General features: G+C 41.3%; 1 protein-coding gene across 1 annotated transcript; it reads right to left on the reverse strand.

Moving 5' to 3' along the window:
* Positions 1 to 510: 510 nt before the first annotated feature.
* LOC107295539 (DNA (cytosine-5)-methyltransferase 3A) lies at positions 511 to 17,682 on the reverse strand. The gene is made up of 17 exons (XM_015824864.1): positions 17,327 to 17,682; positions 16,081 to 16,239; positions 12,880 to 12,987; positions 11,915 to 12,071; positions 11,471 to 11,620; positions 9,454 to 9,498; positions 8,907 to 8,986; positions 8,290 to 8,402; positions 7,789 to 7,972; positions 7,417 to 7,501; positions 7,180 to 7,325; positions 6,978 to 7,068; positions 6,121 to 6,269; positions 4,388 to 4,473; positions 2,333 to 2,402; positions 1,460 to 1,578; positions 511 to 652 (listed from the first exon to the last, which is right to left on the reverse strand). The coding sequence occupies exons 1-17, from the start codon at positions 17,507 to 17,509 to the stop codon at positions 511 to 513; spliced, it is 2,067 nt and encodes a 688-aa protein (XP_015680350.1). The 5' UTR covers positions 17,510 to 17,682.
* Between the last annotated feature and the right edge of the window lie 7,704 nt (positions 17,683 to 25,386).

Genomic DNA, 25,386 nt, shown 5'->3' on the forward strand with positions numbered 1-25,386 from the left:
GTGTGGCTTGGGGGGACCAGGTAGGACTGGTAGCTTCCCAGCTTGCGCTCGCCCCAGTAATGGCGCTGATAGACGCAAGGAGGTCCCGTTGCACCTCATTTTGTGCTCCTAAACTGAGCTTGGGCAATAGAGCCCCAAGGCCCATTTCAGCTTTGGGCTTGGCTGGAGTTTTCTCTTTTGCGGTGCGTCAGTGGACAGCCCGCATTGCTGGGGGCTCAGCCGAGGAGCGGCGGAAACCAAACTAAGAGGCAAACCCATCCAGAAAGAGCAGGAAATTAAAGGATTACCAACAGAAAGTGGGATTGGTTGGTTTGATTGGGGCATTTCAAATTGGGGAGAGGATGGGTGAAGATTTGGGTGATGGGAGCTGCATATGTATGCGGGCTGTCCTCTCCCACCCTCTCACCCACCAGCCATTTCCTCCATTCTGGTGCCACTTCTCTTCTGTTCCTGGGGGTGGTTGTGTTTGAGACTCCTCCTCCGCTTTGCCAGTTTTGTGGTTACGTCTCTTTAAACACAGGCAAAGTACTCCTTTAAGGGGGCGAAGAGATGGCGGATCACTGGCACGCTCCAAGAACGACCCAGCAGTCTCTGCCTTGCCAGGCGGCTCATGTTGGACACATCCGTGTAGTGGACCGGAAAGCCAAAGACTCTGTAAGCACAGGATGATGATTTAATGCTAAGACCCTGACATAAAAAAAGCTAACAAAAAGGCTGCTGCACTTGGATAAGATTTCATTTACAATTTTAACGTGTGCTATTTGGGACTGGGGTAAAATAAATGGTTGCTATAATTGCTACTGACCAACAGGAGGTACTATGTGATTAATTTTGCCCTTACTGAGATTCACTATCCCCAGCTAGTGTCCATATGCCAGTCCTTTGAACTTAGATTAATATAAAAATGGGGCTGATGAATCCCAGTGAAGACAAAACTAGTCCCATAGTGCAGGGGTCCTCAACCTTGGCAACTTTAAGACTTGTGGACTTCAACTCCCAGAATTCCTCAGCCAGCTTTGCTGGCTGAGGAATTCTGGGAGTTGAAGTCCACAAGTCTTAAAGTTGCCAAGGTTGGAGACCCCTATCACAGTGCCTTCTACTGGGCAATGGCAAAAACAGCATTTGTTAAAATATAGAAACCCTCCCTTAAGGGAGGTCTTGAAGCTTCTAATATGAGGCCCAAATAGCTCCCTCTGGTGTAAGGCCCAATAGCTATCAAGTCTGAGAACTCTGCAATACATAAAAACAAATTGTATTGTGCCAATGGGAAAAGGGGAAAAATAGACTGTGCGGCAAGGGAGGCCTTTCTAAGGGCGAGTGGAATGTTTATAGCCAAGCATATAACCAGGCCACAACTAAGCCACAATGGGGGACAGGCTCCACAGAAAGGTTATGAGCTGCAAGTTCTTCAGCTCATTCTTGAAAGAAGGCAAGCCCAGCCCCCCTACACCATTCCCACCTCTCCATCTCGGTGCACCACAGGATGTCTTCCTTCTCATTCATAAAGACAGGGAAATGCTGGTCCTTGCCTTGCTTGATGGAATTGGAACGTGTGGTGATGGTTCGTACTTTGCTGAACTACATTGGGAAGACAATATATACAAACAAAAAGTGATTATCAGCAGGTCTTCATACCACCCATCATAAAGCTACTTCTGAGCTAATTCTTTACATTAGCCTTACATTGGCTTGTGGCAGGTCTCTGTGTTATTTCCACTACCTTCTACCTTCCTAGCTTTAATTTCTGGATCGTATGAAAATGATGGTAAAACCATGTCTCTCTAAGCCAATGGTTCTCAACCTTTTTAATGCCGTGACCCCAACCGGTCGTAAGTCGAGGACTAAACCGGTCGTAAGTCGAGGACTAAACCGGTCATAAGTCGAGGACTAAACCGGTCGTAAGTCAAGGACTACCCAACGGGTCGTAAGTCAAGGACTTTCCCTGCCCGGGAGCGCCGCACATGCGTGGTTCTGCCCCCTGCACCGGCCAAGGCGTAGCTGGCAAGCGGCAGAGACAGAGCAGGCTGACCACCAGCTGGCCCAGCTCAAGGGAGGTAAGGCACCCGCCGGGAAAAGGGGAAAAAAATGGCGGACAAAAAAAAATGGCGGACAACCTTGCTTGGCGACCCCCGTGAAATGGTCGATCGACCCCAAATGGGGTCCCGACCCACAGGTTGAGAACCACTGCTCTAAGCTACTGCCAATCAATGGTGGGTTCTCTTTTCTTTCTTTGCCTCTTGAGCTATGAGAAGAGGCTCTGTTTGATGTTTTCTTTCCAAACTCTTCCATGAAGACTTGTACATCCAAATTCATTTTGGTTTCTCATGCTCACCTTAGCTATCCGGCCATGTTCCAGGCACTCTTGCAATTCCAACTTATCATTCACAGTTGAAGCCAGAGGCCTGTAAGGAAAACCAGGTTCATATAATTAGCTCTTAGGAATCTCAACTCTTTTCGCTACTCTCCCTAAAAGCTCTCTTTTAAAGTATTTGTACCATAAACAGAAAGGGTTATTTTGGGTTGTTACTATTTTATGAATCAGGAATATTTTATTGAATTAAGAAATATTTTTCTCAAGCTGAATAAAAATGGACAAATAGTTTTGTTGAGGCCAAGAAAGTTCTTAAAACTGTCTGACCTTTTTTCCCCCCAGTCTAGAATAATCACACACAAACACAAAAACAGACTCCATTGTTTCACACAAGAAACATCACAGTGGCAATCCCAAACTAGATTCTTGTCTCACAAATAAGCAACAACAAATTGCTCCACTAACCCCCAGGATATGCCAAAATTACTTCTTAGCAATTTCCCTTAATTTAAAAATTATGGATATAAATGGACATTTATGAAAATATTTTAGCTTGCCTTTAGCACCACTCATAACCTCAGCAAATAAAGACCCTGAGACATGTTTTCTCAATGGTGCTCCCCATGCTAAGGATCATGTTCCTATGCTTTTTACTTTGTAAAAACTCTTGCTACTGTTGTTACTATAGCTTTTCTCTTTTCAAAAAAAAAGGACATACTTTCTTCCTTCTTGTTCCTCAACCCTTGAATTTCCTTCCTTGCTTTACCATTGTTATTCCATTACTTCTTTCCCTAGCACTGAAGAGATTATTTCAGATGGAGCTCATTACTGACTTTTACCTAACAAGTATACTTGTTTGCAAATCTTCCTGTTTACATTCAATTACATTCAAGCTGTTTGTTTAGTGCCTGTATCTCAATAAGTAGACTGAATAATTGTATTTAGCTATGACCCTGATTGCTGTTAATAGCTCAATCTCTTGACCATTAAAGTCTCTTCAGAAGCTTCCTGTTTCCATTGTCCTTTTGACTGAAATTTACATATGTATAAGAAATGTATAAAAACCTGTACCAGTCGCTGGAGGGAGTGTTGTGATTGTGCCATCATTTCTGACTCCTGGTTAGGGTTAGAATTAGGATGGACTAGAGTAAAAGGTTAGGATTGACCACATTGCTATCTCTATGAAAATTTATCATGGGGTAATAAATCAAGCTGTAGAGAGATGCCTATGCAATACTTCTCTCAGTTCCCAAATTGCAATGTATCATTCCTTTTCCCTGCTGCAAATTTCCTTAATGCCCCCAAGACACAGGATCTAGCTTGTCTTTCACAAGGCCGTAAAAGCAATCCCTTGGTGATAAGCTCTCAATGTAGATAATCGATCTGGCCCTATCTTCATAAATTGTCATTTACACTTAAGCGTTTTTACTTGTGCTGTATATCAAAACTACCCTGAATTGGTCAAAATATGACAGCATACCCACAACACCCATATAGCATATACATTTGCTAAATAAATAAATAAATAAAAATAAATAAGTTATGCTGATAAAAGATTTGTTCAAACCTTACAGAATTGTTAGTAAAATATATTGAAGCTGATTCGAGGTTTGAGAAATCACAACAAAAATAGCGATCTCACCTAGTTGGGTACTGAAAGTTTGCAAGCAAACAACCAAAAGTCAGAAAACACCAAGAACTCCACAGTTCAATCCTGACCTACAGATATTCTCTTTTATTAAAAATCATAAAACCATAGAAGAATCAAATTCATGCAAATATAGACACTAGATTTAATGTTTCTCAACCTTATTTATTTTTATTTTTTAAATTTATTTGCCACTCATCTCACCACAAGGTGACCAACCTTGGCAGCTGGCTGGGGAATTCTCGGAATTGAAGTCCACACATCTTAAAGCTATTTAATAGATATGACAAGGGTAATGAGAGAATCCAGCCAAGCAATTCTTCACATACAAAAAGCATCAACAGTTGAATAGGTTCATACTTTAACAAAACAGCGACTCATCTAACGGTAGTTGATGCCTGTGTGGGTAGCTTATGCTTATAACTTACCTGTTCATGCCAGGCAGGTTTCCCCAGAAGTACCGGGCTCTGTGGGCTGCAGAGACTTCTTTGGCATCGATCATCACTGGATTGGACTGTAAGAAGGAGAGAGGCGAGGAAAGTCACACTATAGGGTATCAAAATGAGGCTACTTCTTGAAGTTTGCAACAGGTGGATTTGCAGGCTTCTTCAGGCCATCTGAACCTTTCCAAGATTTTCCCTGCTCCCCCCATTCTGTTACTTCAGTCACACAATCCTGGCCATTCTGGTTCCTTACAATCAGGGTTACAACTATGCATCATCTCATGTATGTATATATATACTGGAGTAGACAGGAATTCTTTTTAAAAAATCCCAGAAGATGCTACTGGCTTCTATACTGTTCTCTATACTGCTCTAAGAAAACAACATGAATTTGTACATGTAGTCATCAAGTATTAAGCTTGTATAAATGGACAACTTATGCTATTGTATCTGAGTAACAGCTTTAATCTCAGTCCATCCCAAATCCAGGGACCATAAGGTTAGGGCTGAATTATTTGGAGGGTGAATAACCAAGCTTACTGTGTAAAATGTGAGGTGTTATATTCTCTTGAGGATGGCTTGAAGGGCCTCCCATGTTGCCGTGCCATGTATGCGTATGATCAAAATATGGGATAATGGCAAAGCAGCAAGCAGTTTCATGCCAGAAGCAATTGCCGGAAGTACTTTCTCTGCGCGTCCATTATTATTCTCCAATGAGATCACACAGTCCTGAATAATATGGGCTATGAATAGTATGGAGCTTTGTCAGCTGGGCCCATAAAACGTAGAATGAATTATGTATTTTGATTCAGTCTTTACACAAGATAATTTCTTCATTAATTTAAAAATGTAACTTTTCTAACAATTTGCCCTTCCTCTTTATCTAGTCAGGCTAGAGCAGGGGTGTCAAACTCAATTTCATTTGAGGGCCGCATCAGTATTGTGGTTGCCCTCAGGGGGGGGGCGCGGATGGGTATGGCCAGGATGGGTGCAGCCTACTGGGTAAGTGTGGATGGAGTGGGTGTGGCCTACTGGGTGGGCATGGCCAGCTCTACATCGTTCGCGTCAAGGGTGCCTGTGGGGGCCTGGGCAGGAGTGGGACAGATCTGAGGGTCTCGGGCAGAAGGAGGTGGGACCGGGGCAAGCGCCAAGGCATGGTCCATTTCTTCATTCCTCACAAAGGGTGACACCTCCCCAGCATGCACCTAGGGGGCGGTGCCGACACAGCAGAGGCTGGTTCCTCGGTGTTTCTAGACAGCCCTGTGGAGCTAAGACTGAATGCGTTTCAGCATAGATGGCCACCACAAAATTGTACATTGGCTCCCAGCCGGCCTGGGCCAGGGCCAAGGCAGCGGGGGCCGTTCCCTCACTGTTTCCAAGATGGCTTCACGGGCCACATGAAACCACTTTGCGGGCCACATCCGGCCCCCGGGCCTTGCGTTTGACATGTCTGGGCTAGAGTCTCACTGCAAAGTCCATAATTTTCTCCAGTGGCAGGAAGGACTGCCTAGACTTGGGATATAAGATGGCAGTAATACAGATCTTGCCAGGAGGTGAGAGGGTGGCTAAAAAGTGATGCTGCTTTGCCTAAAAAAAACCCATCCCATCTTTTTGGCCATGGTCCCATTCCCCCCACCCCACTTGGCAAGCAAGACTTGCTCTTCTACCCAGAAATATTCCAAGACTGGCTACGGGGAAAGCCCCTCACCTCACCTCACCTCTAGGAAGCGAGAGATGTCCCTTTTGTCACTGACGCCCATGGCCACCACATTTTCAAACAGCCAGAAGAAAGGTCGGTCATCTCCCTCCTTGGGTCTGGCCTCATGAAGGAGACGATAGAATTCAAAGAAGAGTCGCCCTGTGCCCTCTGGGTTAGGAAAGCAAAGGCAGGGAAAGGTGGATTCTTGCGAAAAGGAACTGAGAGACGCAGGCCAACAGTTTCCCTCTCCATAACCATTAAAAATCTGACTTATAGAACCTAGGGACTTTTTAAAGCACTGAAGAGGATCTATCTCCTTCAGATATGACAATATAAAGTAAAAGTAAAAGCAGTGCTCTGATCCTAGGTTTAACTTGATTTCTCAAGTTGTGTGTGTTACTCAATTACATCGATTTCTCTTTACACTGCAAAGATGCATTCCGAAGCTCAAGATTTTTTTATCTCCATGGTTAACTGGCATCTTTTGAAATACTGTTTGTATAGATTAGTCACTAATCTATACAAATTAGTCACTATACAAGTCACTGTTTGTATAGATTAGTCACTAATACCAGCTTTGCAGTCCTATTAGATTTCTTATAAGTACTCAATGTGCTAAAGAGCAACATGCACATGGATTTCTTTTCCAATCCTCAGGGTATCTGAGATAGTAATACGGGAGAGAAATATATTTCAATTTCCAGGTGCTGGCAAACTATATTTCCCATTAATTGCAATCAATATGACTATAAACAAAGGATGCTGTGAATTAGTTAACTGGTTTCTGAAGGACTATAGTTCCTTACCTCTGGATCAACTGCCTATAAAACAACATATCCTGTATAAACCACAGAAGGGATAGATGGTAGCACTTACCATAAAGGCCTTTCCTGGCAGGATTAACAATGGAGAGGTCATTGCAGGGGCTCCCTCCAATCACTAAGTCAAAGGGGCCCCATTCCTGAATCTGTAACATATGGAGATTTAATAGTCAGATGCAGGAGGAGGATGCATCTGGGGCTGTGCTAGCCTCAGTTACACAAGCCAAAGGAAGCCTCCCCATCAAAGCTCCACGTACATGTTTCTGAGTGACACTGCGGACGTCCCCAACATACATGATCTTGCCCTGGTGTCGGACCATCCCAACTGTGATAGAATCTTCACACACCTCAGATGCTATGTATCGATCCACCTGGATGCCCAAATCCTTTAGCACAAGGAGTCCTGGAAAATGAAAACCATGATGTTACTATCGCTACCATGTGGCGTTCACGCTACCACTCCTTTTTCTGATATTAGGAGGGTCAGAACTCACCTGTGGCAATGCCATCAAAAAGTGACAGCACCCGGATGGGCTTTCTTTTTTCAGCATTGACTGGAGGGTAAACCTTTGGTGGATCCTGCAAAAAGCAAAGTGGCAGCGTGAAACAGTTAGAATGTAAACTGTGGCAACCGTCACCACAGGGAGGGAACAGAAGGCTCCCAAATTTCTCAAGAGTTGATGCTCAACAGCAGTCCTAGACTTAAAGCCACTGGCTGACAGGTTCAAGTAGCTAATACACTAGGGGGTTGCAAGCAACAAGAGAAACCTGAGAATACTTGCAGATTTCTCTTGCCTTCTGAGTTCTCTTGATATCAAAAGTTTCTCTTTGTCCCCGTCCCCACCCCCACTCCATGCTGAACTCACAAACTCTTGATCATGATTGTTGGCAAAAAACATCTGAAGGCGTGAGGGCCAGTCTTCTCGTCGCCGGAGCAGGCCATAGATGCCCTTGTGGCCACACATGTAGCAGTTCCAGGGATCCTCCTTGATAGCTGCCTGAGCAGCCCCAGGACCCACCAATAAGTCCACACATTCTACACAAAAGCATCTGCAAACCAAAATAATTAATGCTAAGTGTGGAATGTGCTCAGCTCGGGATTCAACAGACAAACAACGGCTTTGATTTAGGCAGTCTGGGCCCTTCTGGAATTTCAGCATATTCACCCAGGCTTTGATTGGCTGAAAATGCTAAAAAGTCAAGCTGAGCATACTTCTAGTCAAACCACTTCGTTCCAAATACGTTTTCCCAATCCCTTGTTCTTAAGCCTGCCTTTAAACTGTCTTGATCCCAGTTTTCTTTTCCTTTCCTAGGTTATAGTTTAGGGGGACAAAGATGCAATCTTTCTAAACCACCACTTGATTCACCTGCAACAGTTGTTGTTCCCACACATCAGGACTTCACGGCCACCACAGCAGATGGTGCAATATGATTGATAGCCATCATCATCGTACTGATAGGCGCATTCCAAAAAGCAGTTCTAAGGAAACAAAGGTGAGGAATATTTCTTATAAGCTCCATAGGCCCGAGAAATTAGTTTCTCACATCATAAAAGTATTTTATAACACACTAACCACAAGTGTTTTTTAAATCTTATCTTACACATATAGGACAAAAAGCAATACAGTAGATGTTGCTATCTGCACTCAGAAATCCATAGTGGAGGCAGATTTGGTACTTGCTCTGACAAAAAAATATGTAACCGTCAGACAAGGGATAATCACAAAGCTGTTAACTGCTATGATCAGCTTTTGTCTGACTGGATTATAATGTCCTCCAAGGAGGAAAGTATTTGAAACATGACAGGAATTTGGGGGAATTTAAAAAAAATTTTCAGTAAGGGGTTTTCTTTCCTTTTGCCTTGATTGCCTTTGTCCTTTTGTAGTTCTATAGTCTCTGTATTTCACAAGTTGACTGCCCCACCAGTCCCAAAGTCACCCTTCCATCACTGTCCTGGTTGCTTCTGTGTCCCGTATGTTCTTACCTTGCAGTTTTGGCACATTCCTCCAATGAAGAGAGGGTGTTCCAGGGTGACATTCAGGCTTCCGCAGGAAATGCAGATATCTGAGAAGTGGTGTGATTGGTGAGTGAGGAAAGAAAGGAGATGCATTACCCTGGGCTAGTAAGTGAGAAAGATACCTCTCTCTCTCTCTCTCTCCCCTCTGACTCAAGGGCAGCATTCTTCTCTTTCAAAACCACACACTGCAATAGACTCACTGAGCATGGACCATCCTGGACTTTTCCATTAGACAGATGTGATCCACAAAAGGCCTTCCCTATGCTCAACTGTGAAAGTGCTGGGCTGCTTTTTGATTTGTTATCAGTGACTTTATTTGTGATATGTTTCAAGCATGCCCAGAGTCTACAAACTCTAATGGCAGAAGGATCCATTTGCCGACTGCTGAACTGCAGCTGTGGTGATCACCTTGAATTCTGGACAAAAATGCTTGCAGCAGAGTAGGGATTGGTTGTCATGCCTTATACATACTTTAATATGGGGAAGGACAAAGAATGTATTTGGTTAACCTCACCTTCAATATTCCTGCATTTCTGTCGAACCTCATAAACAAGACGTTCTAAAACAGCAAAATAATTTGTTAAAATAGGCCAGTGATGGCGAACCTTTTAGAGACTGAGTGCCCAAACCGCAACCCAAAACCCACTTATTTATCGCAAAGTGCCAGGGCCACATCAGCACTGTGGTGCCCTCAGGGGGTTGGGCGTGGCTGTGGTGGTCAGGGCAGACTGAGTGGGCGTGGGCGAGCTGGGCATGGCCACCTGGATGTTGCTCGTGGGGGATGCCTGTGGGGGCTGGGCAGGATTGGGGGAGATCCAGGGGGTCTCTGGTGGATGGGGCGGTGGGCAGGAGGCTCGTCCTGCAGGGTGAGGCAGGGGGTAGGGTGAGGGTGCCATTGCTGCAGGGCAAGACGAGGCAGGGGCGGCTGCTGCCTGGCACCATCAGCCCCCGCACACAGAGGCCAGCGAGCACATGGGGGCGCGCTCTACCACCTCTACTCGAGCTTGCTAGCCAGCTGCTTCGACTTTGTGCTGGGTGGGGCTGCCACTCCGGGCACCAGCGGTGGCCTAATGGACCTCCGCGAGCTGGCAGCGGCGGCAGCAGGTGTGCCCACAGAGAGGGCTCTGAGTGCCGCCTCTGGCACACGTGCCATAGGTTCGCCATCACTGAAATAGGCAATCAAGAAATGCCACAGGATCAATACATATAGTTGAAATTGAGGGCAACTAGACAGGCTTAATCTGTGTCCATGAATCAAAGCCTTAACTTAGCATTTGCTGAAGAAAAATGCTGGTGATGCAATATGCTGATTTTGGACCTAAGGAATTACATGAATTCCAATTAGAACAAGTTCTAATATTAAAGATGAAAAAAGAGAAGGCAGTTTAGTTCACATCAATAAGCTTAACTAGGCACAACTGATGTAATCATATAACATTTGTATTAGGTTAGTGTTAACTTTTTTGTGCCTTGTTACATGAATCTTGCCAGTGTAATTAACTTATGGTTCTATGTCCTGTACAGCCTTGATAATAAATCTATTATCAGGTTAAGTGTGTTGGGTGAACACAGCAAATATTTTCTTCTGTTTATTAATATTAATTCACAGAGTCCAGTTCTGGAACTAGTGAAAACAAGCAAAATATTGCCTTTGTATTAGAGAACTAGACTAAATGTATTCTTGGAGAATGGGAGGCCCCATCATTCTCTCCTTTTATCTATCCACATTTTTCTGATTCCATCCATTTTTAAGTATAATTTTTGGCAGGCTAGACGAGGCTAATATGGAATTTGGCCCCCAGAAAGTTGCTCACCCCTAGTTTAGATCAGGATGAAATTCATGAGTTATTTATAGCTATTTCTACCCAAGAGTTACCTTTTTTCTGGATTTTATTTTTCTTACAAAGGCCTGTTACTGCTTGTTTGTTATAGTCTGGAAGCAGACTTCCAGAAAATCTCTGCATTACTATCTAATCATGATGGGATGGTGGCAGTATTTCCCCCTTCTCTTTCACCTTCCACTATCGAAGTTCTCAAGTTAGAGAATGGAGGACGAGTTCTTTGAGCTTTGGGATGGGCTTTTATGATAATTCAATGAAAGATAGGAAAAGAGAAGCAAACAGGTGAGCTGCAATATGGGGAAAGAAGGTGAAATTAAAAGACTGGGGCATGGGAGAAAAGACCAACTGTCCAGATAAGAATGGCATGCACTGCCCCTCCCCCAAAAAACAGATGAACACGAGGAAGCCCTATATCTTGCTTTATGTGGAGTGTGGACTTGTTGAAGACAAAAACTAGGATTTTTTAATACTTCCAATTTCGCCTTTTCTGCAATGGGAGGAAACTATAGCATGCCCCAATGGTCCCACAAACAGCAGTAAGGTAGGACGTTGAGAGGTAGAAGTACATAGTGGTTTTGACTGTCTACCCTCAGATATAGCTTGGATTGGGGGAAAAAGATAAACAAGTGGAGATTAGCTGGGATAGCCAACAACCTCCAAGCTACCCATTCCATTCTATCCCAGGTATACCTCGGGTGCGCTCATCTATGATTTCCTTGACCTTAGGCTTCTCAGCTGTGCTTTTCCTTGGTTTTTTGGCTGGTGGAGGAGGGGCATAGGCAGCAGCTTCTGGTTCCCCCCACATGTCCATGTAAACTTCTTTGTAGGGGTTGCGTTCCTCTGAGATGGCAGAAAAAAAGTACATCAGTGGGCAGCAAGATAAGCAGGGTGGGAAATCAAGCTTTGATTCTTTTGATTTGGAGGCTTGTCTGTCATCAGACTTTGTGATACATGCCAGTGTGCCAACCTCCAAAGAGTTGTTTATCTGATTGTTCTTGTCCTGTGGAATCCTGCTATCAGAAGACAGGACTCTACCACACCCAGAGACAAACTGGCCAAAACCACCTGTTATCCCAGCTCCATCCTAGAATAAGGGGCGTTGGGAGCTGTGATGATTAAGCTCCATTTCTTTACCTTCAGGAGGCTCCAATCCCTTTGGGCCAGATGGCTGGAACCCTCCTAAGGCCCATTCAATCATCTGTTTGTTCTGGATTTCCACCGCTTTGGATGTGTCTGTTTCATCATTCTCTGGACAGGATGGAAAGATCTTGCCTGACCTGCTGCTGGCCACCTAGAGGGGAGACAGACGGGCCAACTGATTCTGGAATGAATGGTGTTCAGCTTGTACAGATGTCTTTCCCAAGCTTCATAACTCATTTTATTGTATTTGCATCCTACTTTTTCTCTCAGAGTAAAGGTCACGTCCATAGTATCTTCTTTAATTTAATCCCCATAACACATAGATAGGTTCAGATAGGTTAAGCTGGTCATCCCAGCTTAAATAGCTTCCTCCTGTATTGTCTTGGATGGATTTTGATCAAAATGGAACTTGAGTTTGGTTTCCTGTTCCTAGTCCAAGACCTTAACCACTAGTCCAAGACCTTAACCACTAGTCCAAGACCTTAACCACTAGTCCAAGACCTTAACCACACAAACAAAAATGATGTTCCCCAATCTCAACATATTTCTTACATTCTTTTGAATCCGTGAATCTGTCCAAGACAATACAGGAGGAAGCTATTTTCCCAAAAGCCAGATTGTTCATGTTTCCCAAAAAGTGTAGAGTTTCTCCCCCTCCCCTTCTCTTCTCATTTTTATTGCCTTCTCTTTTAATGCAAAGCTTTGCTTGCTTCCATGAACTATCTCAAATTCTTGAATGGCACATGTTGCATAAGGATACAATGAGCAATGAAAGGATATTCCTTTTTCATTCTCTGAGATGGGACACATGGACAATTTTGAAGATTATTTCTGTCCATCTATGAGCAGTCCATCTTATGTCCTGCAGATATCCTTATTCCACCACAGAAGTTAGTTACTACAGGGGAAAAGACTGCCAGGGAAACAAATCCCAGAGGAATGACAAAGGTAGTGCTTACCTGCAGTACTTCATAGATGGCCTTTCGATACATGGGCTGCTTGTTATATGTGGGCTGGTGAAAGGCGTTAGCGAAGGAGCTGAGTGGAAGGAGTTTCTCCACACAGACCTGCCAGAACAAAGAGATGAGGAAAATGATACCAACTTGTTTCTTTCCTATGAATAGCACGAGACTCTAAGGCTGGTTTCCTCCACAGCCTCACAGAAGGCTCTAGAGCAGGGGTAGGCAACCTTGGCTCTTTTATGACTCATGGACTTCATCTCCCAGAATTCCTGAGCCAGCCATGCTGGCTCAGGAATTCTGGGAGTTGAAGTCCACGAGTCATAAAAGAGCCAAGGTTGCCTACCCCTGCTCTAGAGTGAAGTGGGAAACAGAATGGAGGATTGCGCAACACATTACTTTCCTTTTTAAAAGTTTTTTTTTCTTTCAAAAATGCTTTGCAGTAGTGGATTTAAGGAGTAGGATGGGTCTCACAAAATATGTACTGCATATACTTAATGCAGTTATTTCATCCATCCTGAACCCGTCAAGCACAGATATTATTCCCAATATTGCAGTCTTTTTTTCCTGCCGGTCACACCACGGTCAGATATATCAAATGAATATTTCTCTCACACATGTAAGGAAAAGGCAGATTTACCCCAACTCCTCCCTCTTCAGGAAGAAGCAGCTTTTGAGAGACTGCAGGCAGTTCTCTTAGGAAAGGGAAAGAAGACAGAGATAAGAGAGAAAACTGGGACCATTCTCCTTCAACAGATTTAAATTTAAAATTTCTACAAAAGTCAAGAAGTTTAAATACACTGAATCGGAAGGAGCAAAATCTGATTCAATGCTCTGTTTCTCTTTAAATCTTTGATTAGATCTGTGCACAGCTTAATCTTTGTTTACGCGTTGTGTAATTATATTTGTTTTCTTCACATAACGTAGGAGTATTAAATTTCTGCCTTCAGGGCATATGTGTCGTTGAGCTCTTAAAATTAGTTTTAAGTTTGTCGCATCCTGTGATTGGCCATAAGTATTATATTTACTTTATATTTTCTGTTGGATCCTTTTTAAAATTCCATTGATTTGCAGTTGCTGGATTCCCGGATCAGAACAGAATTATACTTTATTTTTTCCAATACAGATTATTTCCCACACCTTTTCAGCTCAATGGAAATTTGACCCTTCTCTCCCTGGCTAGGGAAGATATTTATTCAACATTTACATAATGGTTTTCACTAGCCTGATGCTGATTCTTAATTCACAAGCTTCAGAAGATTGGGAAGTCAACTGGGTTGATGGGATATCCCAGGGGTAGGCAACCTTGGCTCTTTTATGACTCATGGACTTCAACTCCCAGAATTCCTGAGCCAGCATAGCTGGGTCTGAAATTCTGGGAGTTGAAGTCCATAAGTCATAAAAGAGCCAAGGTTGCCTACCCCTGGGATATCCCATAACAGGGCAGCAGAGAAGCAGAGAAGGGAAGAAAGGGAAGGCAAGTTTGAGAGGACAGTTTAGACTGGTGGGATAACCCACTCTTGCAGTTGCTAAGAGGAGGATGGGGGTAAGTGCATTGGCCTTGCCTTACTTGGCCTCAAAATTACTTCATGGTCTCTGAAGGCTTTGTTTTGGTCAAAACCAAGAACAACAAAGTAAGTTCTAGGTTTTCTTTCTGCCAAATCATGGCTGATCCAGTAATTTAGCAAACAAGAGAACATGAGATTTTTGCTTTTTGTTTGAAACAAAACATTTCTCTTTTACACACTCATAATCATTTTGTTAAACAGTTTTTCCCACCTCACAGAAACAGTGTAACATGCATTAACACATCAATAATCTGCAAAAGTACGCAAATTAATAACATTCAAAATATTTACCCTTTATTTTAAATCACTAGGATTTCAAAATAGAAATTGTTTTATGGAAACGAAAAAGCTAAAGATAAACCATCTATCGGTAGTATTGATAAAAGCCAATAACTTCCTATTTTTGTGAGTCAGGGTTTCTTATAATTGCTGCTAAAAATAGAAATATCAATACAAAATAAATGAGGAATGAAAAATGACAATGGCTGTTTTCAAAATAAAATTTAAGTGCATTGTAAAAAAAAAGAAAAGAAAGCTCATCGTTGCTTCCCATTAAAATACAGTTCAAATTTCATTGTTTTTTTATTTCCGGTGGAAAGGTTTTCCTTATAAAGTTCTTTCATCATTTTAATCGATACATACATTAAATATAATTATTAAAAGGAGGTAATATATGTATTTCTTGCCAGTTCTAACCACAATTAAATCATGTTTTATATTTTAAGGGACTGTAGTATTGCAAAACTTGCAAATCCTTACTATACTGTAAAAGTATTTATATTACTGTTTTGTGACTGTGGCACCACACATATCACAGTTTTAGAAACAACAAAAACCTTAAAAAAACTGCTGATTAATTTGAGACTCAGAAACTGGACTATACTTGTAGTTATGGAACAAAGTGCTGAATAAACAATAGCTAAATTCACACATTGTGCTAAACCCTAATGTGGTTACTTTCATTCTGGCTTAGCACATTGTATTAATCCAGGAAGCACAGCTTGTAAACTAAAGCTTATGGCACAGATAAACAACCTGAAGCCTCAGAATTATATGCAGTCTTGAATACTCCAAGTAGAGTCCTAAGAGACTCCTTAAGTTGTTAACAGGTTCTTTCCAATGTTCTAATAAACCTTGACTGATCAGGCTTCTGAATTCAGCGCACTGGTTTTAACCTCTGAAGCACTATGTTTCAATCTGCAGCATCGCAGGTATAAGATAAGAGACTGTCCAGGGTGTGAGACCTACCTGTAAATAGGCATAACGACATTGGGGGGGGGGCGCACTCAGTCGTGATGCCAAGATATTATAATATCCAGCTAAAAGAAAGTCCTTTTTGCCCCAAAGGAAAACTTCTGCAGTGCGCAGTTTTATCTGCTACCTTTTAGCACAAAGATGAGCTGCTATGCTATTTTCAGCTGGATTTTAAAATGTTTTAATGTTAATTATACAAGGATTGCTTTCAGTAGTTGAAAGTTGGCATATAAATATTCGAAATGAAATAGATAAAATAATAAAGTAAGAGCACAAGGAGGACTGTGCATACGAAGAAGCAGGTTCATAAGAAAAAGCAAGTCTTTTTCTCCCAGTTTGGGACCTTTTCAGAAAATCCACCTGGAGCTCAGACACTTACCACAGAGAACTTCCCATCACCGAACCACATGACCCAGCGGGTACCTTCAGCAGCCCGGCTCCTGCCAGTCATCCACCAGGAAACAATGCGGCCTGGCCACCAGGAGAATCCACGCAGTTTTCCCCACACCAGCTCCCCGATCCCAAACCCCCGGCCATCCTGCAGTTGAAAAGAAAAAAAAAAAAAAAAGCAAATCATTATAGTGATTGGAAAAATTGAAGGGAATCACTCCGTCAATGACGGCCAGGGCTTCTGCTAAAACCCCTAATTTGGGATGGCTTTTATGAAGGCTGTGGCACAGTTATTAATCCCATGTGCATGATTCAGAGAACATGCTGAAGAACAGATACCTCATATATAAACAAGGTGAGTAAGCAATGCTTTGGAAGAAACCTGAATGTGGCTGGAAGAGAACTTAGGAAATGGGAAGGGCAAGGAGATGAGCCTTGAAAAACTTTACAGGAGGAAAAAGCAGATGGGCAGGAATTTATTTTATTTATTTATTTTTAACTTTTCTGAATCAGATAGAGCAGGGGTAGGCAACCTTGGCTTTTATGACTCGTGGACTTCAACTCCCAGAATTCCTGAGCCAGCCATGCTGGCTCAGGAATTCTGGGAGTTGAAGTCCACGAGTCATAAAAGAGCCAAGGTTGCCTATCCCTGAGATAGACATTCATCTGCTGACTTTTCTAACAGCGCCAAACGTTTTCTGACAGTGTCAATAGCTAAGTGAAAAAATCTGACTTCTCATTAGCCCTCCTAAAGTTCACTCTAGTCTACAAGTGCCATCCTGTTTCTTTACCCACTCAATTTCAGCTATTTCCTAGATCCAGACTCTGGCCTCTTCTTTATTTGTTCCACATTTTTTTTCCCTTTTCTTCACCTGTAGGCTCTCCCTCACAACCCCTATGTTAAACAAACTTCTTAAGTCTATTCTTCTCTTCCATTTTCTCGCCCTTCATCATCATCATTATTCATGTGTCCCCTTCAGGCTCTTCCATCTATCTGCACTGCATATTCACGGCATCTAATATCTAGCTGCAGCTTCAGTGGATGGCACTTCCACCAGCATGGCACTTTTGATGGGAAAGGTGGCACTTGTTAGCCTTTTTCCCATTTTATTCAACTAGCAGTAATACAAACACAAATGCTGTTTGGAGACAGGAAAAGGTTAACTAGGAATGCCTCAAGAACGAGAATGGTGGGAAAAGAATCTTCGGGGAGCAGAACTCTGTCTCTGATTCACCTCATATTCTGGCTCATCATCAGCTGACTTTGATATGCTCTTGTCTACAGCATCAGGCCCCACAGGCTCTGGGGTAGTAGCCACACTGGGAGAAGCAGGGTCGGTTGGCTGCTGTGAGGCTGGTGGGCTAGCTTCCTCCTCCTTCTGGGGCTCGCTCTGTGGTGTTTCTTCCACAGCATTCATTCCAGCAATTACCTTAGCTTTCTTTTCAGCCTGCAGAAAGAACAGAGTTAAGAAGGTAGAGAGTTGTGAGAACGTTCTTGAAGAATTTATTTCTGAGTTGTTTTTTAAGTTTTACTCTTGATCTCTCAATAACTGCATTGTCATAATGTGCTAAACTTGGTTACTGAATTAATCTATTTTCTGCTTTCTCACAATATAAAATAATAATAATAATAAAATAACCAAAAGGACTGGCAATACACATTATATTAAGCTGCCATTAACACAAAACACATATAGCATGTTATGTAGATATAACCACGCAGGTAGTCCTCAATTTACAACCATTCATTTAGTGATTGTTCAAAGTTACAATGGCACTGAAAAAAAATGACTTAGGACTGGTTTTCATACTCAAGATCTTTGTAGCGACCCCATGGGCACGTATTTATAATGGTTGCAATGTCACAGGGTCATTTTGTGACCTTCTGACAAGCAAAGTCAATGGGGCACAACTGTGTTGCTAACTTAATAATTGCAATGATTCACTTAACAACTATGGCAAAAAGGTCATAAAATGGGGCAAAATTCACTTAACTGTCTTACTTAGCAATGGAAATTTTGGGCTCAAATGTGGTCATAAGTCAAGGACTACCTGTATTAAGTATTCAAATCTCTGATTATGCATGTTGTGTGAATACAGGCATAATGACAGTCACATAGGTTCACTTAGTCCCTCTAAAGTTATGGAACTATTTTTTTCTAAAGCAAAGCTAGATGATTTGAACAACTGGACTGTTTTACATGTACCAGATTGTTTAGCACATGATTCTACAAAGACTCCAGAAATGAAGTACATCATGTAAACTACCAGAGATTTAGATAAGATTTTACCATACTATAACCTGACATAATCTTTGGAACAGGAGAGAATGAATTACATTATATATTATTTTTAATTGCTTTACAATTTGCAACAGTCTGCCCAGTCCTCATATCTTCCATATGTCATGTTTCTACCACATACTTGGCAAGCTTTATTTAACAAAAAATATCTAACAGTTGCTTTTACACAATGAAAATGTGTTGAGGATGTTGTGGGAATCCAGCCTATATCTTATTGCAGGCTGAGGAATTCTGGGAGTTGAAATTAATCTATATTAAAGTTGCCAAGTGCGAAAAACACTGGGCTAAAAAGATAACAAGTGCTGCATTCAAATGCCTTTGGGGAGCATCAATTTAAGGAAGTCTAAATCATCTTGCATTTGTCTTCACAAAAATCAGAATGAAATCATTTGTATTCCCACAGTAAGGGGGCTGTGGTGGTAGAAGGGAGTGCTGGCTGTTTCCTGTCTGTGGCAGGAAATGAGAAACTACAATCTATGGCTGCCAGGGTGGGGTTAGCTTGCCCCACTGGGACAATCCCACATTCCATAACAGAGCAGTATAAGACAGACAAAAGAGAAAAAGCACTAAAACAGAATAAAATTAGGGAGGACAATTCTTCTATGAAAAAATAAAAATATGTCTTACAGTGTAGGAAAACACTCTATTTAGTGAACTACACTGCTTTGTACATAACCATAAAATATGTAGTCAGTTGCCTTTTCTCTGTTAGGAACATAATTGTGTGAGAGTGAAGGTTTGTTCTCCGAGCTTGTTGGTTGGTTTCTGAACGTTTCGTTACCAGGCTAGGTAACATCTTCAGTGGCTTTACCTAGCCTGGTAATGAAATGTTCGGAATCAACCCACAAGCTCAGAGAATGAACCTTCACCCTTATCCTACATCCAAGCTACAGATATTCACCACTACTGCAAACATATTTGTGTTTCCATGAGAATGAAGGAGCTGTCAATATTTTCTGGAATAGATGAAGCAAGAATTATAATATTTGGGCAGTCAGAGAGTACACTTAACCAATTTTCAGTTGATTCAAATACCACAGTAGATGGAGGAAAGTGCAATAATCTAGTATGTTGCACACCTGGCAAAACTACAATTACAGTAGAGAATATTGGTTAATTAGGGTTTTTTTTTTTCTTTTTTGCTATACCATCTCTTGTGCTAGGCCTCTCATGGCAGCATACAACAAGAAAACACATTTTGTCCAATTTCAAATAAGGCAAATAAAATATAAATATATTAATGCCTATAAAACAAACCAGAAGCAAGAAAAGCACAGAGGAGCATCAGGCTACAATATTATACATTAAGCAGGTTAAAAAAACATCCAGAATGTATTTAAGCTGCATTAAGCATATTTTATGGCTATGTTACAGTTTTCTTGATTTCCTGCCTCAAAACAACAGGAAACTGATGATTTTCAGCAAAGATGAAATTTGACAGCATAATCTGCATAGTCTCTGAAGATCACAGGATGTCTTGATGCAGGGCTAAAGTGTCACATTAAATCCAAGCTGGGCAATCAGAATCCTGAACTATGACCTCAAGTGGTGAGTTGTATATATCAGGCAAATTACAAACAAAAACAACTGCGTATTAGTAGTTTCTACTACACATTTAGAAATTAGAAATTGGCACAAAACTCTTACTAAATATGTATTATTATAAGCATGCTTATCTCTAGTTGCACTATTAGGAAGGTTTAACCCAAAGACACGTTCTCCTTTTCTCTTAAGAGATGAATATGTTCCCAAGAAAGAGAAGAATGAAATTATCACAGCAGTGTCTCAAGATGAGAACAGGCATGAGCCATAAGGAAATATTTTTAAGTTTTCTCATATCTTAAATGTCATAAATATTACAAAGGAGGGATAATTGGAAACTTTCCTATGGACTGTCAAACATGAATACATCAAATGCCTATCAGTTCTGTCATTTTCCAATTCTTTGGCATTGCAGTGGTCTCAAGAAGGGTGACAGCAACAAGAGGGCATGGGAGAAATTAGTTCCTGTCTGTCTGTCTGTCTGTCTGTCTGTCTATCTATCTATCTACCTACCTACCTACTTACCTACCCATACATACATACACACACACACACACATAAAAATCAGGATTAAAACAAATACTTATCTTCTCCACCTGGAGCTGCTCTAAACTGAATAAGATTTCCAGTCATTGCAAGCATAAATCACATTGTGAATTATGACCAGAGGTCATAACTGGATTTCTGTAGACTCTCGTATTAAAATAGCTAAAGTGTTTCCATACACAAAATAAAATGCCAAAATCAAAGATATTTTCTTTCCCATATACGCACAGATACAGATATACATCATATTTGATGACAGAACAGCAAGTTGGTGATCAATGCAAATCATAAATGGTCTAAAGTTAACATTTAAATTGAGACAATTGCATCATCACAAAAATAAGACACTTAGCCATCTTTATTATCCAAGTAAAATTTCTCCTTCTCCAAACTGATTTACTGATTTTTTTTTTCATTTATTACATAATTACTAAGAGTCATAGTTTTCAGTTTGTACTTTCAATTCTGAAACATTCTTACCTTGCATTGGAAGTATCTCTGGCAAAACACAACTATAAGAGACCCACAGTGCAGACCTGGGGCCAGCACTAAACATTTCCTCCCCCACTCCACTCCCTTATTGATTAGAGGGGCAATTCCCAGAGTGATCATGAGTCTTCTGTAGGTGCTCAACCAGGACTTTTCTCCCCACAAAATAGCTAGCATTTCTTTACTATCTTTTAGATGCTAAGTTACCTAAATACCTCTTGCTTCATTATCTAACTTTTTCCACCAATGGTCTTTTCTATTCTTGCTCTGTTGATTACTTACTTTGAATAGATGCTTTTACAGAGCATCTGTGAGCCTGCCTTTGCTTTGTCTTTATCCATACTGGCTAATGACTACTACTGCATTGTATTATGCTGTTTACTACTTCCCTTAGCAGTAATAAAACTAATTACCAAATTATTTCAGCTTATTACTTGTTACTTTGTAAAGTATTTGCATAAGGCCGACAAATTTTATATTTAGCTTGCCACTTGGAATATAGTCATGGATAATAGCTCCTGTCATGTATAAATTTTATGAACAAAACAATTTAAGAAAACTAAGCAGGTCTCTGTAAACATTTTATTCTTAAAAACAGGACCCAGAGTTTAATCTGTATATGGATCAGAAATACATCCCTGCTTAACTTTCCCGCCAAATACCAAATAAAATTGTGTATTTGCACAATCAATGAAGCATAAGCCAATCAAGTGGACTAGCTTAACAACATGCTAAGCCAGGCATGTCAAATTGCCACCCCACAGGCCAGATGCGTCAAGCTGAAACCCCGCCCACCCTAATGTCAGCAATGGGGAAAAGTCGCGATACGTCACACGATGTCACGTGACATCGCCAGTTTGACATGCCTGTGCTAAGCCATAAAAAAAAACAACCAAATTAAAATTAAACTAACTAAACTGATCTGGTTTAGCCATGTCATTCAAACTAAGACTACGATTCTTCATTTATTTTAGATGCAGGACTTTTTAAAATAACAAAATATGTACAGTTTTGCAGATTCCACTGCTTAATTTTTACAGGTGGGATCCCTGTGAATTTTCTCCAAGTACAGGGTTAAGAAAACATTCCTCCTGGATATTATCATATTTCCTCCCTCAACATGGCATGCTGCGGGACTAATAAAAAAAAAGAACAACAATAGAAAAAAATGGAAGGACTTTGGAGTGTATTCAGAAAATGTCTTGAGCCTCAAAAGCACTGCACTCCTGTGCTACTCATTAAAGCAGCTCACTCTTTTTAGGCTTCTGAATAAAAAACAAATGCAGCTGGTTTAACAACTGCACTGTGTAACAAGTTGACTCCATAATGCAGTGGCATCTTTTTCAGTCTCATGCATAAGCATAACAAAAAAAACCTCAGGTCACTTTAATGTACAGATAGTCCTCGACTTACAACCATTTGTTGTTCTATTTAGCAATGGAAATTTTGGGCTCAATTGCAGCCGTGAGGATTACCTGTATAGCAGAGGTGCAGTACTTGCCTGAGTTGTGAAACACTTGCTCCAAGTTTCTTGGAGAATGGATTGGGGGAAAACATATAATAGATATAAACATGGCTGCATTATCCTCTTTTGATCCCCAAAACAACGTGATGCATAACTGTGTAGCAGAGTGTTTTGTACACTTTTGTATAGGAGTGTTCTTCTCTTCACAGCTTTAGGAATTAGAATGCTGGATTTCTTCTTAATTTCTGTTATATATTCTTGCATTGGAAAATACATATGTGGTCTAATATTTATACCAAAATGGAAGTAAACGGCTATTTATCTGCTGTGTCTTAATCTCTTTCCCCCCTCCCGCCCCCATGAACTTCTTGAATGATAGGAAGATATCCAAGATATGCAATTTCTTTACTGGGTAAATTATTTCAACATTTATTCCATTTTGCCCATGCCATTTTTAATGCTGCTTCAGAAAGATGGATAGAGCAACCATAGACATTCATATGGAGTGGGAAAATGACATAAGGCAGTGATGGCAAACCTTTTAGAGACTGAGTGCCCAAACTGCAACCCAAAACCCACTTATACATCGTCCAGTGCAGGGTGGGTGTGGCCCATTGGGTGGGCGTGACCAATTGGGTGGGCGTGGCTGCGGTGGTAATGGCAGACTGGGTGGGACTAAAAAGTTCAATCAATCAATTTCAACTTTGCAAGATCTTTTTTTTTCCTGTGAGAAGTTGACTGATTGAAACTTTTTTTTTTTTTGCACATGGCGGCAGAGGCTTAAAGCGAAAAGGTTTTATAAAACCCAGCTGAAGGCCTAGGACTGGGGCGACGGCGCACGTGCCCACAGAGAGGGCTCTGAGTGCCGCCTCTGGCACCCGTGTCATAGGTTCGCCACCACTGACATAAGGTGTATTGTGATAAAATCTGCCCCCTTGCATAGTTACATGCAATGTATGTCTGAAAGTGTGGAGTTCTCATCATGTCATGAAGCATATTTCATCATTTTAACATTACTGTGTTAGGAATTGAGGCCTATGGTGGCGATCCAGTAAGTCAGAAGGAAGGGTGTTGGTTAAGCCATGGCCAACTCAACAAGCAACATTGGGAAGCAAACAAAACCTGGGCAGTAAAATAGAAGCCCTGGTGGTGCAGTGGTTAGAATGCAGTATTGCAGGCTAACTCTGCCCACAGTCAGGAATTCGATCCTGATTGGGCTCAAGATTGCCTCAGCCTTCCATTCTCCCGAAATCGATAAAATGAGGACCTAGATTGTTGGAGGCAATATGCTGACTCTGTAAACCAATTGGAGACTGCTGTAAAGCACTGTGAAGCAGTATCTAAGCCTACGTGCTATCGTTATTGCTATTGCTATTAAAGGAATGGGGAGTCTGCAGGTGCTTGTGTATTCCTAAGACCATAATGTTATAGGTTGGCACAACTCAATCTGAATGCATTAACTTAACTTTCTATGTTCAGGCAAAACTACATTCTAAAATAAACTAAAGCATTAAGCTGTTTTCATTTAACATCCTGAGGCAAAAAAAACCCTAATCAGTTAACACTAATCAACTTTGCACATTATGTAAAGACAGCCTGAAGATTTTAACCATCTTGGATAACGTATTGTATGAAATTGGCCAATACAATACATAGGCAGGCATAGCAAAAACAACCTTCTCTGTCTGCATATGGAAAATATTCACACAAATGATTATTTCATTCCCACAGCCAGAACAGACATACACATGTTATCACTGAAAACAAATGGACTTAAAACAACTTTTCCCATGTTGCTGCCAGATTACTAATTCCATCATCCTGAGCTGACCTACCAACTGAGTGAAGGGTTACTGGACACAGCATAATTCTTCCTTGTCTCCAGGAAATAACAGTGGTGGGTGTTCTAGAGTTACAAAGAATGTAGTCTAAAATAGCCCCCAAAGGATAACAGAATAATGTGTCCACTTTCTGACATAAGGAACTCTTTTTGTTTTACATGCAAGAAATCTGAAACTAGAAAACTAAATAAGGATTAGACATATCTAAAGAAAAGTGATGTTTTTAATTGTTTTATGTTTGCCTCTGAGTTTTGTATCATGGATGTTGAACCCCTCTGTAGGTCATGCCCAAGTAGTTCTGAGGAAGGCTGACCTACAGGAAGAGAAGGAGGTATCCAGGAAGCCCACTGTGTACACTGTGCACTACTTCTGGGCTGTATTAGAGAAAGATAGTGTCACACTTTCTGAGAACTGAGCCTCCTCTAAAGTAAATGTGTTTCCGTTGCTTACTTGCAAAGGGGGAAAAAATAAGAGATCAAGGAAAGAATTATGTTTCTGAGATTAAAGATATGAAAAATAAGAGTTTCTGTCTGATCTAAAACAGGTCACAATGGGAAATCTCTAATAAAGATATTCTCTTGAATTCTGAAACTACAAGGTTCTGCTGTTACTAGTAGTTTATTGTTTTTATTTATTTTTAAGTTTGGTAAGGCTACCCAACTCAACCAGCATAAGCAGAAAAACAAACAAATCAAAGAAGAAAACCTCCATTTAATGCACAATACTATAAATATCAAATATAAAATTGCAACCAAACAGGTAACAAAACAATCACAAAGGAGACTCCCACTCAACTAGGCCGGAAAGCCTAGGGCAGGGGTAGGCATAGCATAGCTGACTCAGGAATTCTGGGAGTTGAAGTCCATGAGTCATAAAAGAGCAGAGGTTGCTTACCCCTGGCCTAGGGGAAGAGTCAGGCCTTAACAGTTTTCCTAAAGTTAAGAAGAGCAGGGGTCTGTGCTATATTTGGGGGAGGGAGGAGAGATCACTCCACAGAACAGGCATAAAGTGACAAGATTTAAAAGGATCTGAAGCATGCCTTTCCTGTGTTGTCCATGGAAACCTCAAAGGTGCTTTTTTCAAAAGGCAACTGGACTGTTTTTTCCTTG

This window comes from Protobothrops mucrosquamatus, unplaced genomic scaffold (assembly GCF_001527695.2).
Source record: "Protobothrops mucrosquamatus isolate PMUCROS unplaced genomic scaffold, P.Mucros_1.0 scaffold2391, whole genome shotgun sequence".
In the NCBI taxonomy this organism is placed as follows: domain Eukaryota; kingdom Metazoa; phylum Chordata; class Lepidosauria; order Squamata; family Viperidae; genus Protobothrops; species Protobothrops mucrosquamatus.